The 17701-nt window shown below is 48.0% G+C and overlaps 7 protein-coding genes across 7 annotated transcripts; 1 reads left to right on the top strand and 6 right to left on the bottom strand.

Annotated features, from left to right (window-relative positions):
* Positions 1-1537: 1537 nt before the first annotated feature.
* BBK36DRAFT_67389 (adenosine deaminase) lies at positions 1538-2596 on the bottom strand (the record flags this gene model as incomplete). Its single annotated transcript, XM_024898482.1, has 1 exon — positions 1538-2596. One exon carries the CDS (start codon positions 2594-2596, stop codon positions 1538-1540), a length of 1059 nt encoding a protein of 352 aa, XP_024746926.1.
* Positions 2597-3069: 473 nt separating this feature from the next.
* Positions 3070-4397, bottom strand: BBK36DRAFT_1161564 (thiamine diphosphate-binding protein; the record flags this gene model as incomplete). Its single annotated transcript, XM_024894382.1, has 4 exons — positions 3070-3329; positions 3577-3882; positions 3982-4153; positions 4233-4397. The coding sequence occupies 4 exons, from the start codon at positions 4395-4397 to the stop codon at positions 3070-3072; spliced, it is 903 nt and encodes a 300-aa protein (XP_024746925.1).
* Positions 4398-5502: 1105 nt separating this feature from the next.
* BBK36DRAFT_143545 (MFS general substrate transporter) lies at positions 5503-6590 on the bottom strand (the record flags this gene model as incomplete). The annotated part of the gene is made up of 2 exons (XM_024897500.1): positions 5503-5725; positions 5794-6590. The coding sequence occupies 2 exons, from the start codon at positions 6588-6590 to the stop codon at positions 5503-5505; spliced, it is 1020 nt and encodes a 339-aa protein (XP_024746924.1).
* Positions 6591-6763: 173 nt separating this feature from the next.
* Positions 6764-7958, bottom strand: BBK36DRAFT_22121 (hypothetical protein; the record flags this gene model as incomplete). Its single annotated transcript, XM_024897932.1, has 2 exons — positions 6764-7714; positions 7815-7958. The coding sequence occupies 2 exons, from the start codon at positions 7956-7958 to the stop codon at positions 6764-6766; spliced, it is 1095 nt and encodes a 364-aa protein (XP_024746923.1).
* Positions 7959-9382: 1424 nt separating this feature from the next.
* Positions 9383-9745, top strand: BBK36DRAFT_1125125 (killer toxin; the record flags this gene model as incomplete). Its single annotated transcript, XM_024891242.1, has 1 exon — positions 9383-9745. One exon carries the CDS (start codon positions 9383-9385, stop codon positions 9743-9745), a length of 363 nt encoding a protein of 120 aa, XP_024746922.1.
* Positions 9746-10880: 1135 nt separating this feature from the next.
* On the bottom strand, positions 10881-11835 carry BBK36DRAFT_1143324 (hypothetical protein; the record flags this gene model as incomplete). The annotated part of the gene is made up of 5 exons (XM_024893584.1): positions 10881-10952; positions 11021-11275; positions 11361-11572; positions 11644-11663; positions 11798-11835. 5 exons carry the CDS (start codon positions 11833-11835, stop codon positions 10881-10883), a joined length of 597 nt encoding a protein of 198 aa, XP_024746921.1.
* Positions 11836-14185: 2350 nt separating this feature from the next.
* BBK36DRAFT_1125731 (OPT-domain-containing protein) lies at positions 14186-16995 on the bottom strand (the record flags this gene model as incomplete). Its single annotated transcript, XM_024891311.1, has 3 exons — positions 14186-14734; positions 14794-15357; positions 15442-16995. The coding sequence occupies 3 exons, from the start codon at positions 16993-16995 to the stop codon at positions 14186-14188; spliced, it is 2667 nt and encodes an 888-aa protein (XP_024746920.1).
* Positions 16996-17701: the final 706 nt, after the last annotated feature.

Below are 17701 nucleotides of genomic sequence, written 5' to 3'. Positions count from 1 at the left end.
TCGGCGTCAAACTTTCGATTCCTTGGTTTTTGCAGCGCTAGGCGGCTTCGTGCCAAGTTTGCGAGAGGCTGCTGATGCTGTTGCGCTGTAATAGATTCCAGGCCCAGAAGAGGAGGCAGCGCCCATAGGGCCTGTAGCGGTCATTTTCGCATTGAACTGAGGGCATCAATGCATCAACGCATCGATACGAAGGCGGATCAGTAGTGATATTGATCGAATCGGACCGCTGTGCTGTAACTCTATTACTAGTAGATGAACAACCAGATAAGTTCGATCAACGGTCATTGAGAGGCGCAAGATGCGATTGCGGAGCCTGGAAAGCGAATCGCAGCTAAACGCGAACGTGCAACCGTGGCATCCTTGTTTCTCTGTGCTATGGTTCAGAATACTACTAACACCACTGTCTCTTCATTTGCGAGGGTCATGACCAATAATCGGCTGCTCACCGAAAAGGATGTAGTGTTCCTTTCCTTGGATCCCTTGTCTTGACCTCCACCGAATGTTACCCACACAGTCAGCCCCGGTGGGGGGAACAAAACCTGGAACAACGTCCCAGTCCGTCCCGTCTTAACCACGGAAGAAACAGAACGCAAAGCCCGCATGCAATGTCGCACAACATGCTGTACCGCCCGTCAGTTCACACCGGAGTCGATGGCCAAGAGCGCATCGAGATTGTCACCGATTCTCAGGCTGCTTTCCTCGGGGACGCACGTCTGCAACAACGATCTGGGGTCGCTAATCGGTAGTGTTTGCACGTGGGCCAACCTAATGCACATTCCCCAGATCGACACTGTTGCTCCATGGCCTTGCCTCTAGTGACCCATCCTGAATTATTCACCGGGTTCAAGTGTCGAAACCAACAGTTTCCGTCCTCGGTTGCTCGGGCGAGTGCAAAGTACTGGCATGAAATTGATAGACCATGAGGAGCCGCTGGTGCTTTTCATTGTGGGGCTCGGGCTTGTCTACCTAATATCCCCAGCTTAGATAGCTACGTCTCAAGTTATTGTTGTCAGGAAGCCAATGTTACGCAGTCACTTATCCATGCAATGTGTGCAGCTCGATCCATTCAAGGACTAAGCAAACATCCTTCGATGGTGATATGTCAAGAGGCTCATATTGATTGTATTGACGTTTGTGTAGTGTCGTGTTCTCGCTCCATCTTAAAGAAGACTCACTCAGTTTTCTCAGCATGACCAATACAGGGTAAGAAGAATTGAATCATCCCCAGGCCCTTGCTGAACCGCATATGACAAGCCACTTCCGGCCGCACTTCCACGAGCACTCGCTCTCCTGTGGTACAACGCGAATGCAGCAATCTCATAGATCGCCATGACACGAGCAGTCTCTATCCACGCCTGAGACTCGATTGTCACCAACTTGTCGAGCGTATTCACCCGGACCTGATGAGACTTGTTCATGATTGCCCAGTACGTCTACGCCGCGTGAGATCACTCGACGGCGATTCCAATGTAGTGGCCAGTTGCTCGACGCGACGCCGCCTTGGTGTGTCGTGTAACTGGCGAGCTACACTGCCGGCTTAATTCCATTGCTGTAGAATTTCTTCAACCTCCTTCAACAGCTGGTCCTTTCTTACGGGAGAACACCAGCTCCCGGCGATGGCTCCTCGAGCAATCTTTCCCCAGTCATTGACCGACAATCCAAAAGCTTCTTGAACAGCGCAGTAGTTTTCTTGTATGTATCCTCCAAAGTAAGCAGGGTCATCGCTGTTGATGCTGAATCTGACGTTTGCGTCTAGGAATCTCCGAATGGGCAATTCTTGCATGCTCCCCACGCCTTTGAGGACAACGTTCGAGATTGGACACAGCGTAAGCATTGTACTTGTCTCAACAAGCTGTGCAATGACTTCTTCGTCCTCGGCAGAGCGTCTACCGTGATCAATGCGCCCCACCCCGAGAAGCGACAAGGCATCCTTGACGTAACTTGAAGGGCCTTCTTCACCGTAATGAGCAGTCAGGTTTGCAACTCCCGCCGCCCGTGCTGCCTCATAGACCTCCTTGTAGAGCGAGGGGTGCCTCTCCAGCTCTGTGCTGGACATTCCGAAACCAACAAGAGTGCCATCGAAGAAGTGCCCAGTGCCCAGTAGCTCAGTGAGCATTCCATGGCCTGACGACACCGGCAGATGACGAAGCAAACAGGGTATGAACTCAACGCTGAGCTTGGGAAAGTCACTCTCGGCCCTCTTCTTTGCGGCGTTCAGGCCAGAAATGATAGTATGGTACGTCACGCCTCGTGATATGTGGGCTTGCGGATCGAAGAAAATCTCCGCGTGGTATACTTTCTGTGAATATGCGAGAGAGAGATAGTCGTATGTCAATGCTTCAAAGTCTGATACACCGAGAAGTACTGAGAAGCCAATGAAGTAATAGTGTAAGAAATCGTCGAGAGAAGTGAACCTGTCGTAGCGAGCTTGGAGTGTGACCGGACTCTCAAAGGCTGGGTCGTCCGTTGGTAGAGAGATCCCGTTCTTTGAGGCAAGGTCAAAGAGTAGCTCTGGAGAGATGGTGCCCTCAATGTGGACATGATGCTCACACTTTGGAAGAGCGTGAAGAAATTGGTGAAGCTTGTCGTTGCACATTATGGGCGAAGCCCTATGGATCTTCTCGAATTTTGATCTTGAAATCTTTTACAGAGCATTTTCTGAGCTGTCGTCCAATGTTAAATATCCTACAGAATGAAAGTGGAACAGAAAAGTAAGTGGAGATGAACGATTGGCGTGATGGCGAAGCCGACGGGCTATTCGACCAAAATTTCAGTGTTTTGGCGCTCCATCGGGGACCTCCGAGCGCCGAGCGCCGTTTCTCTTACCGTCTTAACGCCCTTCTACCTACCTACACGAAATTCGAAGTCTGAGTTAGTCTATTGACCTGCTTGCAAGCCATATTCGCGTTTTCGGAAATAGGATCTCCAGTGAGCCCTTTATTGGAATACAACGACAGATGAGACGGCCCTCTCACACCACACGCATCCCCCCCATTTGCTGTAATTGTGTCTTCCACTCTTTCTCCCGGTATCCTCATCCTTCTTACCTATTTATGCGTCAGCCGAAGCTTAGCAATCCGTCAACACTTTGCAGTCTACGACAGTCGTCCGCCCAGCCTTTACTTTGGCCACTGCATCTCTCAAGACAGCCTCGAGTTCATTAGCCTTTGTCGCCTTCAGCGCAAAAATATCGCCTGCACCAGCTGCAGCCGCTATACCAGCATAATCAGGTGGTGGATTGAAGGAGATGTTCATTTCTTCGTTAGTAGCCTCAGCGGCTACACCGTCGGCGTGAATCAACATGTACGACTTCCTCGGCGCGTTCCATCCTGTGCTAATCAGTCAATGTGCTTCGGCATCTCAGGAAGGCCAGAATTTACCATTGTTGTTCATCGATGTGATAGATTATCGCATCTGAGCTGGGTCTGCAGCGCGTTTGAATCCAGGGAACATCGCAGTCTAGGATTAAGATAACGTCGGCCTCAGGAATGGAATGATCAGCACCCTGCTTAACCCCAAGCCATGCTGGATGATCGCCAGGGAAGCACACATCACTTGCACCAGTATCAAGCACACGTAAGGCTTTGATAGTGTCTGCAAGCTCAATGAGGGCACCAGGAATACTGTGATTGCGACCGGAGTAGCCTGTTACCACCAACGGCCGCTCGGAACCGGCCAATGATTTGGCGATCCGGCTCGCGGATTTGGAAGAAAGGCCGCCCAGCTCAACAGGCTCCCACTGTTCCTGCTTGATGGAGTAAGGCTTGATCTCCGCTTCCATGACCTCTCTAGCAGCGCATAGGTATACTGGACCCTGTGGTGCGGTTCGGGAAAACTGCAACGCTCGGTTGACCATCTGCTTGATGTTGACGCCAGTCTTGACTTCGGCCGCATATATGCAATATTGACCGAGGATGGCCTTTTAATCGGGGATATCTTGCAACCAATGGATAAACTCAGTGCGTGAGCCTCTCAACTCACCTTCCTGAGTGAAAGGGGACATGCCAGCGAAGATGAGGACGGGGGCGTGGCCGCTTGAGGCATTGTGAACTGCCACACCAAGGGCTTGCGTGCCAACATCGACATGGACGATGACACATTGAGGCTTTCCAGTCACGCGGGCGTAGCCATCTGCCATGGACATGGCAACCATCTACATAGTCACGTCAGTCGTTATGAGCTGTTATTCTCATAAGAACAGGATCTAGACTGTATGGGAATAAGGACGATACCTCGCTAGGACATGTAATAATCCGCGGAAATCCAGCCTTGCCTTCTCGCTGGCCCTTGACCATGGCCTCAACCATGCCTGGATGATCCGATCCCAGATTGACGAAGCAGTGTGTGACACCTGCATCCCACAACCCCTCAAAGAAGGCGAAAGAAGCCGAATACATGTTGACTGTACGCAGAACTTTCTTCCAGGTGATAGACAGCTAGCACCGTATTGAAGATGCTACTCGTTGTGTACTGAGAGTAGGATGCTACGGCCCCTCTTAAAGAATTGGCATAGGAAGGGCTTCTTTTTGTTGCCGACTGCTCGAACCGACCACTCTAGCGATTGTCAAGGAGTTGATGGGTAGCGAGCAGTCACACAAGACTAGTCCATCTCCCCGACAGTTGACAGTTGCTGTTCTTATTATATACGAAGTAAAGGGCTGATCCTCTAGAGCTTAACTCGTACAAATGGCACGCAAATGTGAGATGCTGGTCCCTCCCGGCACAAATGGTAGTCTACAATACCTGTTGGTCGCAAAGAACCGCAATCCTCTACCCCTGTCTGCCTGTGTGATTTGGACGCTTAGATCCTTGTCTGCTCCGGTGTGTGTAGCACCATCAACCGGTTCGAGGCTAGCCCCGGGGTGCTGTTCCTGCCGAGCAAGAAGCAACTTGATTATCATTGCCGTACCAAAGCACCACATTCACATCCGTTGGGAGATACTCCATATTCTGAGGGGATTACCTGAGGGAACTCTCTTGTCTTGCATATACCGTACGTTCATGGTATGAATGGGGACTTGACTGCCATTACCAGTACCACGTATTCGCTAAAGGATACCTAGTCAATCTTGGTGTGTCCATCCCGTAGAAAGCAATAGCTGTCGTGCATGCAGGGCACATGGTTCACGTACACGCACTGCGATGTGTGCCAACCATCGTAGCCGGGTAGTTCATAAGGCGCCTGTCATTACGTGTAGTAGTCGCGATGCGATCACTTGGCGATGGGTTCCTTGATGGAATTTAGCTCTTTGCACGTTGGACTTGTGGTCGACTGGGCATTGATATCCCACTTCACGATAATTTCCAATTACACATCCGTGTTGGGACGTGAATCAATTGGAACGCTTTGTTGAGGCGGTGGACTTAACAACGACGTTCATGTTACCGGACTGCTATAGATGATCTCGTACCTGTCTTATTCATGCCTACATAGGTTCCCACCATTTCCAACTTTGCAAGGAAAACATTTTCTCCCTCGTGACAGCCAGCCTAGCACTGGTATCAAAGGGTAAATCGAAATGTGGGATAGTCGTCACCCAAGTTGTTCTTCACATCATCCGGCAAGCTCAGTCTATAATCCCGCTCACCGGCATCGCGCTTTTTGTTCTCTCTCCACATGAGCAGGAAGAGTATTGCTGCAGAGATCATCCCTAGCCACATCATGGCAAGCGAAACGCTGTAGCCAGTGACATAAGTGGGTGCTTCATTGACGAGAAAAATGTTGCTTCCAATGGCCCGAGAGGTTATTCTGCAGCCATGCAAGTGCCATGGGCGTGACCAAGTAGGCACCACCAAAGACCAAGAAGACGGCGCCAAATTTGTAGTCCCGAGACTTGCCCTCTGAGCAGCATTCCGTAGCCAATGGTGACCATGCTAGTTCCAGCGACGAAGAAGCTGAAGCGATGTCTCAGCTTGTCCGAAGCCCAGGCACCGATGAGCATCGTGCCGCCTGCAAGTACATAAACGGGGATAGTCCGGACTTGCGCCTCCTGAGCTTTCCAGTTGAACTCGAGGAGAATCGTAGGGAGGAAGAAGGTTCCCGACAGACCGGGAACACCGACCCCCAGATAAACCAAGCTCCGAGCCAGATTTTGGAGGGAAGCCTTGTTGAGAACGTCCATCCGGCACGACTCATCGACATCAGCCGCAAGTCGGCGGCGGAGCAGCTCCTTCTCCTCCGCGTTGAGATACTTGGTCTGCTCCGGCCAGTCAATTATAACAAATGCGGCCATAATGGCAATTGTCCATGTTATCGCGCCTTCGATGATGAAAATCCAGCGCCAAGCAGCAAAGCCATGTTGACCCCCAAGCTTGGAAATCGCATAGGCCAGGAGTCCACCAAATGCACCAGCGCCGACGGTGCTGCAAAAGAAGAAGGACATGCGCGTTTGGTACTCGTGTCGCTTGTAATACGTGGATGTGACATAGATGATGCCAGGAAGAACGCCAGCCTCGAAGATACCGAGGAGGAATCGGAGACCAATAAGCGAACTGTACGAGCGGACAAATTCCATGCACATATTGATAATGCCCCAGCAGAACATCAAAATGGACAGGTACAGAGAAGGGCGAAATCGCTTGATGACCATGTTAGAAGGAACCACTAACAAGATATAAGAGATGTAATAGGTCTGTACGCGGTTAGTATTGGACCATAGAGTGGCGTGTCTCGCCCAGAGTATTTAAAATGTTATTTAGTAATTCAACTGCAATTACTATCCTATAAGCCTAATATCAGACTATATAAGTTATGTCAGGACACTTAGCTGCTAAGAACCACGCTGTACTGGCCATCAGCATCGTTCGAACTGCTAACGAGGATGCCTGGCTGAGCTCCACAGATCTTGTTCAGTCCGGCGCTGTCGCAAACGTTTCCTTGGGAGCTGGTTGTAACAACAGTGCCTAGCTGAGCTTGGGGCTGGAATTGAACAAAGCCAATCTTACCCTGGGGAATCAGCAGGCCCTCAGATGTACCATGCGTAGTGGCAATAGAGACGCTCAATCCAAAGTTAAAGTTTGCATTTCCGTTAGCACCATCCTTGCCTGTGTCGCCGATAGTGGCTCCAAAAGTAATGCTTTCAGAGATGGTGTCAGTTACAGTGACAGAATCAGTGAATGTGACTGGGCATGGTCCACCAGAGTTTCGACAGTCAATCATTGATGATCCTGACGCCTTAACTCCATTTCCCAAACCTTGCTGGCAGTCGACGCAGAGAGCCCTTAGCTGGCCAGAATCAGCCAGAGATTGACATGTGCTGGAATCCAACACGCAGTTGCTGGGCGGGTTGAACGTCTGGCTTTGTCGCTTCTCGATTGGGGAAGTATTCACTTCCACCTCCGTTGTCTCGTTATGATACACAACTGGGACACGTCGGCCGGTAGAACTGAGGAGGTAGTCACCCTTCTCGTCGGTGTAGACTACGCCTTGACTTCTGGTTTCTTTTTTCTTCTCAAGATCGACAGCTCGTTTGGCCCCTTCGTTGGCAGGGACTGTCTTCTTGGACAAGCTCGGTGGCGGGTATGAGCGCTTCTGAGTTACGCCAGGACAATCTTTTCCAGTGTTGCAAAATGCCCACCAAATTCTGTTGGAAAGATTTGGGAAGTCATAGCATCCATTTTGGTGTTCTAGAGCAATGAGCTCTTCGCCACAAGTGGTGCCATCAGGTGGACCTTGCGATATAGTGACTGACACTGTGGACGGCATCCCTTGAATCTATTCCGCACACGTCAGTATTGGGAACTGGCAAATTATACGAAGATGCAGAGGCTGATAAGAAGTGTCTTTAGCAGCTCTAATGTGGCCATGTGCGTACCTCGTATCCTCCAGATGGATTGGAGTTGGGAAATGCGCCATCATTGAAGAAGCATGTGCCAGTGCCCACTGATCCAGCCGAAACGAGCGTCACAAGCCCATTTCCGGACGCACAGCCTTGAGGGTGGAAGGTAATCGATGCCATGATTGTTATATCTAATACTGGTATATAAGATGTTAGTAGAGACAAGGATTCATACACTCTTGCTACTGACTTGTAATGTAGCTTTGTCTGTAAGCTATGTATAGCAAAAGTCTTCAAAGGCTGAATTTATTTTGTGAGTGAGATATTATATTGGTGCTGAGTGTTCTGTTTCTTTTTCACTTCGGAAAGGAAAGGAGTCCTCTTTATATACAATTCCGCGGAGAAGATATTGTGTCAAGTCGTGTCCTAACGAAATTGAGCTCAAAGCTTATTGCAATGTCCTAGAACCTAAGCTCGGATACCTATTCTTGCTATTGTTTCGAGTGTAAGAGTTTCTAAAAAAATCATTGATAATAATAACTCATAGAAAATAAAGCCTTTTCTCCTTGAGAACTGTCAGATTACATCATGAACGAGACACGGTCGATCGTTAATGGAGCAAAGTCTGACATTGCGACGATCTTTAACGCAAGTTTTATATACCGTAATGGAATCATAACGTAGATCATTTTCTCAACTATAGCCTGGAAGATACAGGCTGCTCAATATGTCAACAGTTCAGTCAGATTACGTTATTAGAAGATGATTTAGTGAAAAGCACAGATAAACTGCTGTTTCATTATATAATGATCTGCATTAGTAGGGTTGCCTTGCTTGTTCAGTTATTAGATGTGAATGTATGCATGCCAGATATTACGGCCATCTGATAGGTACACTTTAGTTTTCAGAAGGCGCGTGTAATTTTTGTAAAAGCGACATCAGTCTTCAAGTCTGCGGTGAGAGAGCCAAACGACACATTCAAACATTGTAACTTACACTATGAAATGCCTGACTTGGACTCGTCGCAGATCGTGCCCCAGATTTTGCTTATTCGCAGCTGTCATGGAAATTAATGTAGATCAAGACCTGCGTCTTACTAAAACTCCACCAACCACTAAGGAAAATGGTTCTTCGGCACTAGAAGCACTATAAATATAGCGGCCGCAGTGGAAGATCTCTGGCGATCTTGCTTCTTGAGACATAAAGTGGACTTGTCGAAGAGGGGGAGTTTCCTAATTCGTATCAACTGTGCTTACTTTGATCTGCATCGCTGCCTATTACCCCTGCGTCAAAAGGGGGCGACGAGGCTTACAGCCCAAGTGGCACGTCTTAGCTAGACAAGCTAGGATTCAATTCTACAACTTTGCTGTTCAGAAACTCAACAAGCACAATAAATGGCAACTTTTCAAAATCTATAAAGATAGGCTATTGCCGCGATAATAAGGTGAAGTTCATCATCACAACCCAACAAACACTCAGCATCTCTGCATCTCTACATCTGCCAACAATCTCTAAACATTGAAGATTCTTTTTTCCCAATTCAAGTAAGGTTTACTAGACCAAGTATTACTAGAATGACATGATAACAGTTTTTCCTTTCTAGAATGCAATTACTCGCTGTCCTCCCTCTGCTCTATACCGCCGCAGCAGCTCTCGGCATTAACTGTCGTGGCAATGCTAACTGCGTCGGTACTCCCGAATGCAGACTCGCCGATCTGATCTTGCAAGTCAGCCAACAAGATCCAAGCACATCGTACAGCCCCGGGCAGCACATTGCCTGTTGCGGCATTCCTGGCGGCAATATCTGTGCATTCACTCAGGGCATTAGCAACTCCATCACAGCTGGAGAAGCCTTGGGTATGCTGCAGGGACTGGAAGCCCACGGATGCGGACAGTGCGGCAGCATTCCCTTCAAGGACAACAATGTCTCCGAAGGAGAACTGACTGTTAACTGGACTGACCACTAGATCATTCAATCGTTGATGCGGTGCTTTGTTGTCTCTTAGCTAGTGTGCTCAACTTGAACAACATTGTTTAATGAAGGAGATGGCCATTTTTAGGAAGCATATTCTCGAGATACTCTATTATTAAACCTCTCTCTATATATGCCTTTGCAAACTACTTATAAGTGACTGGATGATATATTAACATTTAGGGTCAATATCCACTAATGTACATGCAATAGGTGAAGAGAAGAAATAACCTTTAAATCTCAACAGCAGTTGATAAATAAATGTAAAATGTAGGAATACAGCAATCAGTAATAATTATTATTCCATGATATTCATCCTACTCCCCAAGTTCTCGATATCTGTTCCAAAGCACAAATCGTAGCGCCTGCCAGAGGAGCGAAGTATGTCTAATTCAAGAAAATAAAACAGGATACATGCCAGAAGGACTACTCCAACAATAGATGCCATAGTGCCGAAAGGAATGCTGTAGCTAACTCGATCAATCCACGGGTTGGTGTAGTTCAGACGTTCTTTGAAGCTGGGAATTGACGTTTATAAATATAGTAGCAAGTATAATATTCAGTCATGTGATGTTAGTCCAAACTCAGCCGAAGATGGAATTCCTTGACCTATAGCTAATATATTGAAACGCCTAGCTGAAGTACGCATACATTTCTCCGGCATTCCATCCCGTTTGTTTCCGTGAGCCGGAGGCTACCCCCATGGGGTTGACTTTGGTGTACTCCATCATGCCCAGTCTCCGCTGTTATCCGTCTGGGGCAAACCCACTGGCGATGGAGCTGTCCAAAGCTCGGCATAAGACGGGAGGGAGAACTAATTGAGAGCAACATGTCTTGGTCTACTACTGCAAAGTCCATTGTGGAAGTTCTCATGCCATACAGGGCTTATGAACTGGGTTGACTAACCGCGCATTATAACAGAAGGAACTCAGAGGGACAGAGAAGATTAGACAATACGTCAATCCCATAATAGCCGACGTAGCATTTTTGTACAAAGTTCGACAGGCTCAGAGGGAATAAAGTAACCAGCACTGAGCACCACGCAGAAGGATATACCATTCGTCTCTCTAATTCTGTAATAACAGCCAATACGTTTCTTAATGATGTTCGGCGAGGGCCTCGGGGATTTCTCAGAGCTCAATGTGCTGCTGGAACCCATCTTCCTCCGGCGCATGAGATATAAGCCAATTCCCAATTGCATTCTGTGAGTAATTAGCAATGTGCTTTTTTGGGACGTCATTCGGGAGCTTAGTGGTTGATATCTACACACCTGACTCTTACACATATGTACTACACCGTACCCGTCGATGTCGAAGAATGTGTCGTTAGACTCTTTGTTAATTCCCTCGAGTGTTAAATCGCTAGCACAGGCAATAGTTTGGCGGAGGTAGTCAAAGCAATGCATTAGGTGGTATAGCTTGCGGCCTGCTGCTTCGCTGTGTGGTGTCTTTGTACCATTGGTCATCGAGTTAATCAGGATGCTTTCGCCGCGCACGACGCTGGAAAATTCTCGACGAAGGATCTTCTGTTTACCAACAGGTTAGTTTTTTGCTATGTTATAAGTGGTGTCTGCCTGAAAGAGTCTGATTAAATGAGATTAGACAACGAACTAGACAATGGTGCTGATGGCCCCAAGTGGTGATGTAAACTTCGTATTTACCCAGAGAAGGAATTCCCCGGGGCAGGTTATAGTCTCGGGCGTGTTCGATCTGCACCCAGCCGGTGATGCCTGGTAAGCCCGCGTTCCACAAAGAGTCGGAGGAGGGATTGGAGAGCTCTTCCCAAGTCCTGTTCCGCTCTATAGTGAGGGCTTGCATAGGAACTAGATCCAAGATTAATCATCTGTTCTTGTGTTATGTGAAATTGGGCGCTCACTGCTGAGAGTAAACTCACAATCAGGATGATACTCGGCACTTGGCTTACTACTAGTATATTTTACTACTTGTAGTATAATGAGCGCTTGAGTAAGGTTCGCAACAACTAAGACCCCAACACCAAGAACACCGAGTAAGTAACGCCAACTCGTTTGTTTTCCTTGGAAAAATACGCTGGCGGTCTCAGGGAGCAGTGGCTCTCCGGCCTCATTGTCAGGGCATTGATCCTCGGAAGAATGATGAGCCATATGCAAAGATTTCTGCATTACGTCTGGCAATTCAGAGAAGGAGTAGTATCTGATTACTACTAGAGAGAGGGGAAGGTTAAAGGATGGGGGGAAAGACGGTATATACTATAAAGCAGTATCCCTATTGCTTACGGCTTGTCGGACTGGTTCCGAGGTCCCGCTTCCGTGCGATGTGGATTGCAGAAGTGAATGATAAGATGTAGATTCTCCGACTCTAATTAGGTTTAAAACGACTGTCGGCAAATAGAAGAGTACGAGATATACGGAGTCTGGTAGCTGGGAATATCATGGATAAGGTCGGAATATGAGTGGAAGCAGCTGCTGCGGGTATATGGAATGGAATCAATATGCATTATCTTAAGCTTAGAAGATTAAAGTTGCCTTCTGACGCTTGACTAGATGGAGTGCAGATCTACAGATCAGCCCCCTTACGGCTTGTATGCCGTGACATAGCCTCCCAAGAGGTCTGCCAAGGAAAAAAAAAACCGACAACGCAAAGTGAATATACACATACCTTACACTAAGCAATAAGAACTCTAAAGTGGCGACTCAAGCGTGGTTAGTTTATGCGCGTAGAGTATTTCTGTGTGCTGGGTTCTTCTCGAGTCTGGGTATGTAATTTTGCCGACTAATTGCCCCAGAGCGCGGAGTAGCTGTAAATTACCTTAGTACTGTGAACTAGTGCTTATGATAATAGCATCAATGGGACTTTTTCCCCCACACTTTGGAATACTATTTGATTACAGCTGCAAAACGGAAATATATCTCACCATCTCAAGGCACGAACGATTGCTTCTCACCATTCGGAGTTGACGTATACGTATACAACTGACTGCTGGGAATAATCAGAACTCGATTTGTCTGCAACGAAATGCTGCCTCAATACCTGCTATTCGAAGGTGTAATTCTGTGCGATTTATAGTTAACTCTATAGTAGTCCTAATCTTGACGTAGACAGAAACTCAGTGAATTGAAAACAAATATCGTGTTTGCAAGCTAAGAAACACTTTCTTGGCATTTTAGACCTTCAGCGTATGACTGGTGGAAATATACAGCCGGAAGAAACTCGATACTGCAGCTTCGTATTACCTACTACTCGCGTAAAGGGTTTCCCGTGATTTGGAATATCACTACAATGGTCTTGGCAAGACATTGGATATTTCGTATACTGAAGAAGATACGTCATGTTGAATTTCGTTATCTTGTGCTTTTCGGCAAAGGTGGCTCTAGAACGGGAGCACTCGATTATTGATGACAGAAGTATCAGTCTGAAGTACCTGGATAGGCTCAGTTTGAGAAGTATATAAGAAGTTCCTGTCCTCCCCAGAGGCTCTCTCATACCCAACACTCGACTTGTAGACATCAACAAATAGATCAGGCCAACTCATACCTTCTCTGAACAATCCTTATCTACTCCCAATCATCCACTTATCAACCTTTCCTTCAAGATGCGCGTTTCCATCATCTCTACCCTTACCATGCTCGGGCTCTCTGCCCTTGCTATTGCGGCGCCTTCTCCCGTCAATAACCTCGAGGCTAGGGCAGGAAGTGGTCGTTGTCAGTGTCGCGCTGTCTGCCACACCATCCCTGGTGGTATGGGCGCCGGTGGTACCTGGTGCGATTGCACCTACAACGGCAGCATCAGCGGATGCACCAAGGATAACAGTGAGTTCCATCCTGTCCAGTCCTCTTATATCTGTTAGCATCTACCGTTTCTTGACATAGCAATATGCAAGAGACAACACTTTGAGCGATCTTGGACCATTTATTCTGTTTGAGCATCTACTAATTTCGAGGCTTTTAGGCTGCGATTCTAACTGCGATCCCCTCCAATAAATGCAACAAGCTATATGGCCCTATGGGTTCTCTACTTGAAAGCAGAGGAAATAGCAGGGTCATTTCACTTCTATTGTCAACCATGACGGGGCTCTCTATTCAGTCTCTCTTAGCTACTCCCTGGACTACTTTGTAAAGGAGTGGTGATAGCTTCCCGGCATGTTAGATGTTCGCTCTTTTTGTTTATAAAAGGTCAGAAAAAGTGGAAGAAAAAGGGTTTCTAGCCATTGAGATACGAGTACTTGGGCAGAGATGAAGGGTATGGGGGACTTTACGGAAACATTCATGCAAATAATCTCTAGCAAATACTCAAATATCACGCTGGTCTCCGTCTTCCACTTCTACATAAAAGATCTTCTCTCAGTTGTTCATAGTGCAGATAAAAATGTACCATGTTCTCACAAAAAGATGATGACTCATATGAAATCACTAGTCTTATTATTCTCATCCTATCAAAGCCCACCATTCCTTGTTCCTTCAGTGCCAAGTGTCGGGACCAAAGTAACCCTTTGCCGGCAATTCAGTAAGCAGCGTCTGCTGCCCAGCACCGCCATCAATTGTCTGCCCGAGGACATTAACGCCCCACCAGCTAATGTTTTTAGGATGATACTGCACGGCGAAAAAGATAATAATACCAGAAAACGCAACGCCACCAGTGAGTGCTGCTGACAAGACGTAGTTGTATTTCTCCCACCAGGCCGTCTTGTACCTCCTGAGGTAGTACATGAATGCAAAAGAGAAGTAGAGGCCACCAGTAAAATATGTGAGGTTCAGAGGTGCCCACAGGAGCATGCCGTTGAAGACGAGGGAAGGATGGACATGCTTGAGCCACGAAATAGGCGTGAAGACGACGACATCGATTGGTCTGTGAATAAAGGCAGGTAACGCAGCTTGAGACGCAGCCCGAATATATGATCCAAAGCGCTTCAGGCCCCACCAGACGAGTGCGAGAAGGAAGCCCAGGAGGAATGTATACTTAATGGCGGGATAGATCTGACTGAAGATTCTCTTGGGACCGATGGCACCCTAATTATTGTGTTAGTGCTATTCTGCAGATGAAAATTGCCGAGTCAATGACATCTTACCCAAACAACAGAGGCCGAGAAGTATACTTGTGAGCCGTTCTCGCAATTGAAACTGGAAACCTGGTCTGGAGTGCAAATGCCCGGTATCTGTGTGTCGGCGAACTGGACGACTCCATACGCCACAAACGCCGTGATGATTGCGCTAAGAACCTGGCCACGATACATGGCGCGTGGAGGCACTTTGGCATAGAAGCCCATTTTTTGGTCGGAGATATAATTGTCGGCTTGGCCGTTGATGTTGTAACCGAATGCTTTGACGAACATCAGAGCTTCCGGATGTCCGGGCAGAGCATAGCCAATGATTAGTTCCGTGACGACGTTCAAGCCTTCAGTCGTTCCCGAAATCGAATAGAGGTACGACATTGGGATAAGGAACACCAAGTTGAGACCGATGACGAAGAAGACTGTCCAGACAGGTGTGTTGAGCTGCGGCCAGTGAGTCACGATGATGATTGCAAAGATGAAAGCAACAAGTGCAATGATCAAGAACCACCAGTCGGGGACTTCGGGATAGCTGCGCATAAGGTTGGTAAGCGGGTCGTCAAAACCGTCATAGATGGAGCTCTCATCATTGATGCTGCTCAAGTGTCGCCCGGCTCCTCTAATGTCGCCGCGGGCAAGAGATGACGCTGTGTTTTTGAGTCCAACCAGAATCCTCTTTGTCGTCGAAATAGCCGCGTTCGTCATGGACTTGTAGGCTTTGAGGAGCGGCCTCCAAGCGTCGAGAAGGATAAATACCATTGTGAGCGGGTAAAAGGCGAAGAAGGCGCCATAGACGACGAGATTTCCAGCACTATAGAATGCCGGTGAGTATTCTTTGTATGCAGTCTCGTTGAGAACTCCGGTATTTGGGCTGATGACTCTCGTGATGTTGTACGAGTTTCCAGTGTTGTCAAAGATATCGGAGGAGTTGATGGGGAGATATGCCGACCAGTTGGTGTTGGTGTAGTATAAGGCAATAATGATCAACCCAGAGAGAAGAGTCCCAAGGAATTGTTGAAAAAACGCAAAGAAGGGGTATGCAAGGGGATACGAATATGCGGAGAGCACATTCCAATCGAATGTCGAGATGGGATTGAATCCGAGTCCCACAGAGGATCCCGTGATTATATTCAAGTTGAAGTTGTTCGGAGCAATCCAGGTCATCCAAGCAAAGTAGCTGAGAGCGGGAAAAATGAAGTCGGGCAGCCAGAAATAAATGAACATGCCCCCGAAGAAGAGGAAGAAGAACTTGTACCGCGACAGCCGCCAACCGTGTACCACTTCAGTCTTCTCAGGAACCAACAACGCCCTGTTCAGTGCCACAGTGGGAAGGATATTGGGCCATATGGCTTCCACTGGATAGACTACAAAGCGTCGTAGCAGACCGGAGAACCCAAGTCCCATAAGCTGCGTAGACAGGAGAAGGAGAATTCCATAACCAGGGGTCAGCCATTTGTCCTTGTAGTAGACCGTCTGGGTCTGAATATTCCAGAAGCAGTAGGCGGATGTAAGTCCCACGTCGATGATGATGGTTGAAAGCATCTGTTCTTTATACGTCCATGGTCCTGGGTTGAGCGATATTCTTTGGCCGCGAATCGTGAAGCCCCAGTCCGGCAGAACCCAAGCAAGAAACAGACCGCATGGATAGAGAAGGATCTGCGCAACCGAGGATCCCAATGTGATTGCAGGGAAGCGTGAATTGAACAGCGAGTTCGTGAATTGCGCTATAACAGCCCACATATAGCCGAGCAAATGCGCACGGATGGTCTCACACGGGATATTAACATCATCCGTGGGAGTAGTGATGGCGCGTACCTCCGGATATGGGGAAAAGAACTTGTTGATAGCTGCCTCCGTCTTGAGTTCTAGCTCCCACTCCTCGGCAGCCTGATTGTCGGTTGGTCCCTCGAGTAAGGCGGCGAGCTTCTTTCGTTGACTGTCTGAGAAGTTGTAGTCGTATTCATGGTGTTTGAGGAGATTCCGAACGATGTCCTTGCACTCTTCAACACTGAGCGTCTCGATCTTGTCCATGACATACTCGATGTCAGTAAGCGGTGCTGTGTTATTGCCGATGTCACCGAGCTTCTCGGCAACCTTATGCTCAAAGTCGTCAGCTGCATGGATGGTGGTAGGCAAGCCGCTCTTTTCCTCGAAGTTTTTCTCCTGAGGAGAATTATCCTCCTCGGGGGTGTTGTCGATGTAAGGTTCTTGTGAAGACATGGTGAACTATTCTTGTCTCACTTGAAGCTCAAGCTTGACTTGACGCGTCCCCAATATCAGGCTCTACTTATATGAGACCATATAACACTTGGGAAAGGTGAACGTTGGCCCACTCGAGATGTCGAGGGCTAGGTGCAAGACCCTGTATTATAGCTTTGATCGGCAGACAGGTTCTGGACCGTTGTATCAACTTATTCTATGGGGTTACACTCGCCACTTTCTACATGGGCTCACAAACGAAGCCAAACAATACAGTGGTTGGCTCGACCCGTCACACAATTGCATCAAGCCGTTATCTATGGCCTACAGCCTCACATTCACCTCCACAAAGAACTTTTGCTATGCAGAGTTGCGATGCTGGCGGACAGAACGACCGGAATACGGCACGCCCGAGGCCGTACGTATCGTATGGTGAGGTCGGCTTACGGCACCATGAGCTGCGATATCTTTGATACGACGTCTGTCTCGATCACGAGCAGCACAAAAGTTCGACAGGCTGGTGTGATACAAAAGTGCACTGGGGGAAATATAACATCAAGCAGGTCCTTTGCTAAGACGACGCGGGGAATCTCCTGTTCGGGTAAGGTGCCGATGGCGAAAATGGACAGGGTTCGGGAGATTGCCGTGATTCTATTCGATGCCGTGTAATATCATTTTCGACAAGGTGTGCAAGGATGTGGGACAGGACCAATGTCTTATCTTTGGC

The sequence above is a fragment of the Trichoderma citrinoviride genome (assembly GCF_003025115.1).
Source record: "Trichoderma citrinoviride strain TUCIM 6016 unplaced genomic scaffold BBK36scaffold_12, whole genome shotgun sequence".
Taxonomy (NCBI): domain Eukaryota; kingdom Fungi; phylum Ascomycota; class Sordariomycetes; order Hypocreales; family Hypocreaceae; genus Trichoderma; species Trichoderma citrinoviride.
The sequence above is the reverse complement of the archived record's forward strand: the minus strand, read 5'-3'. Positions and strand labels throughout refer to the sequence as shown.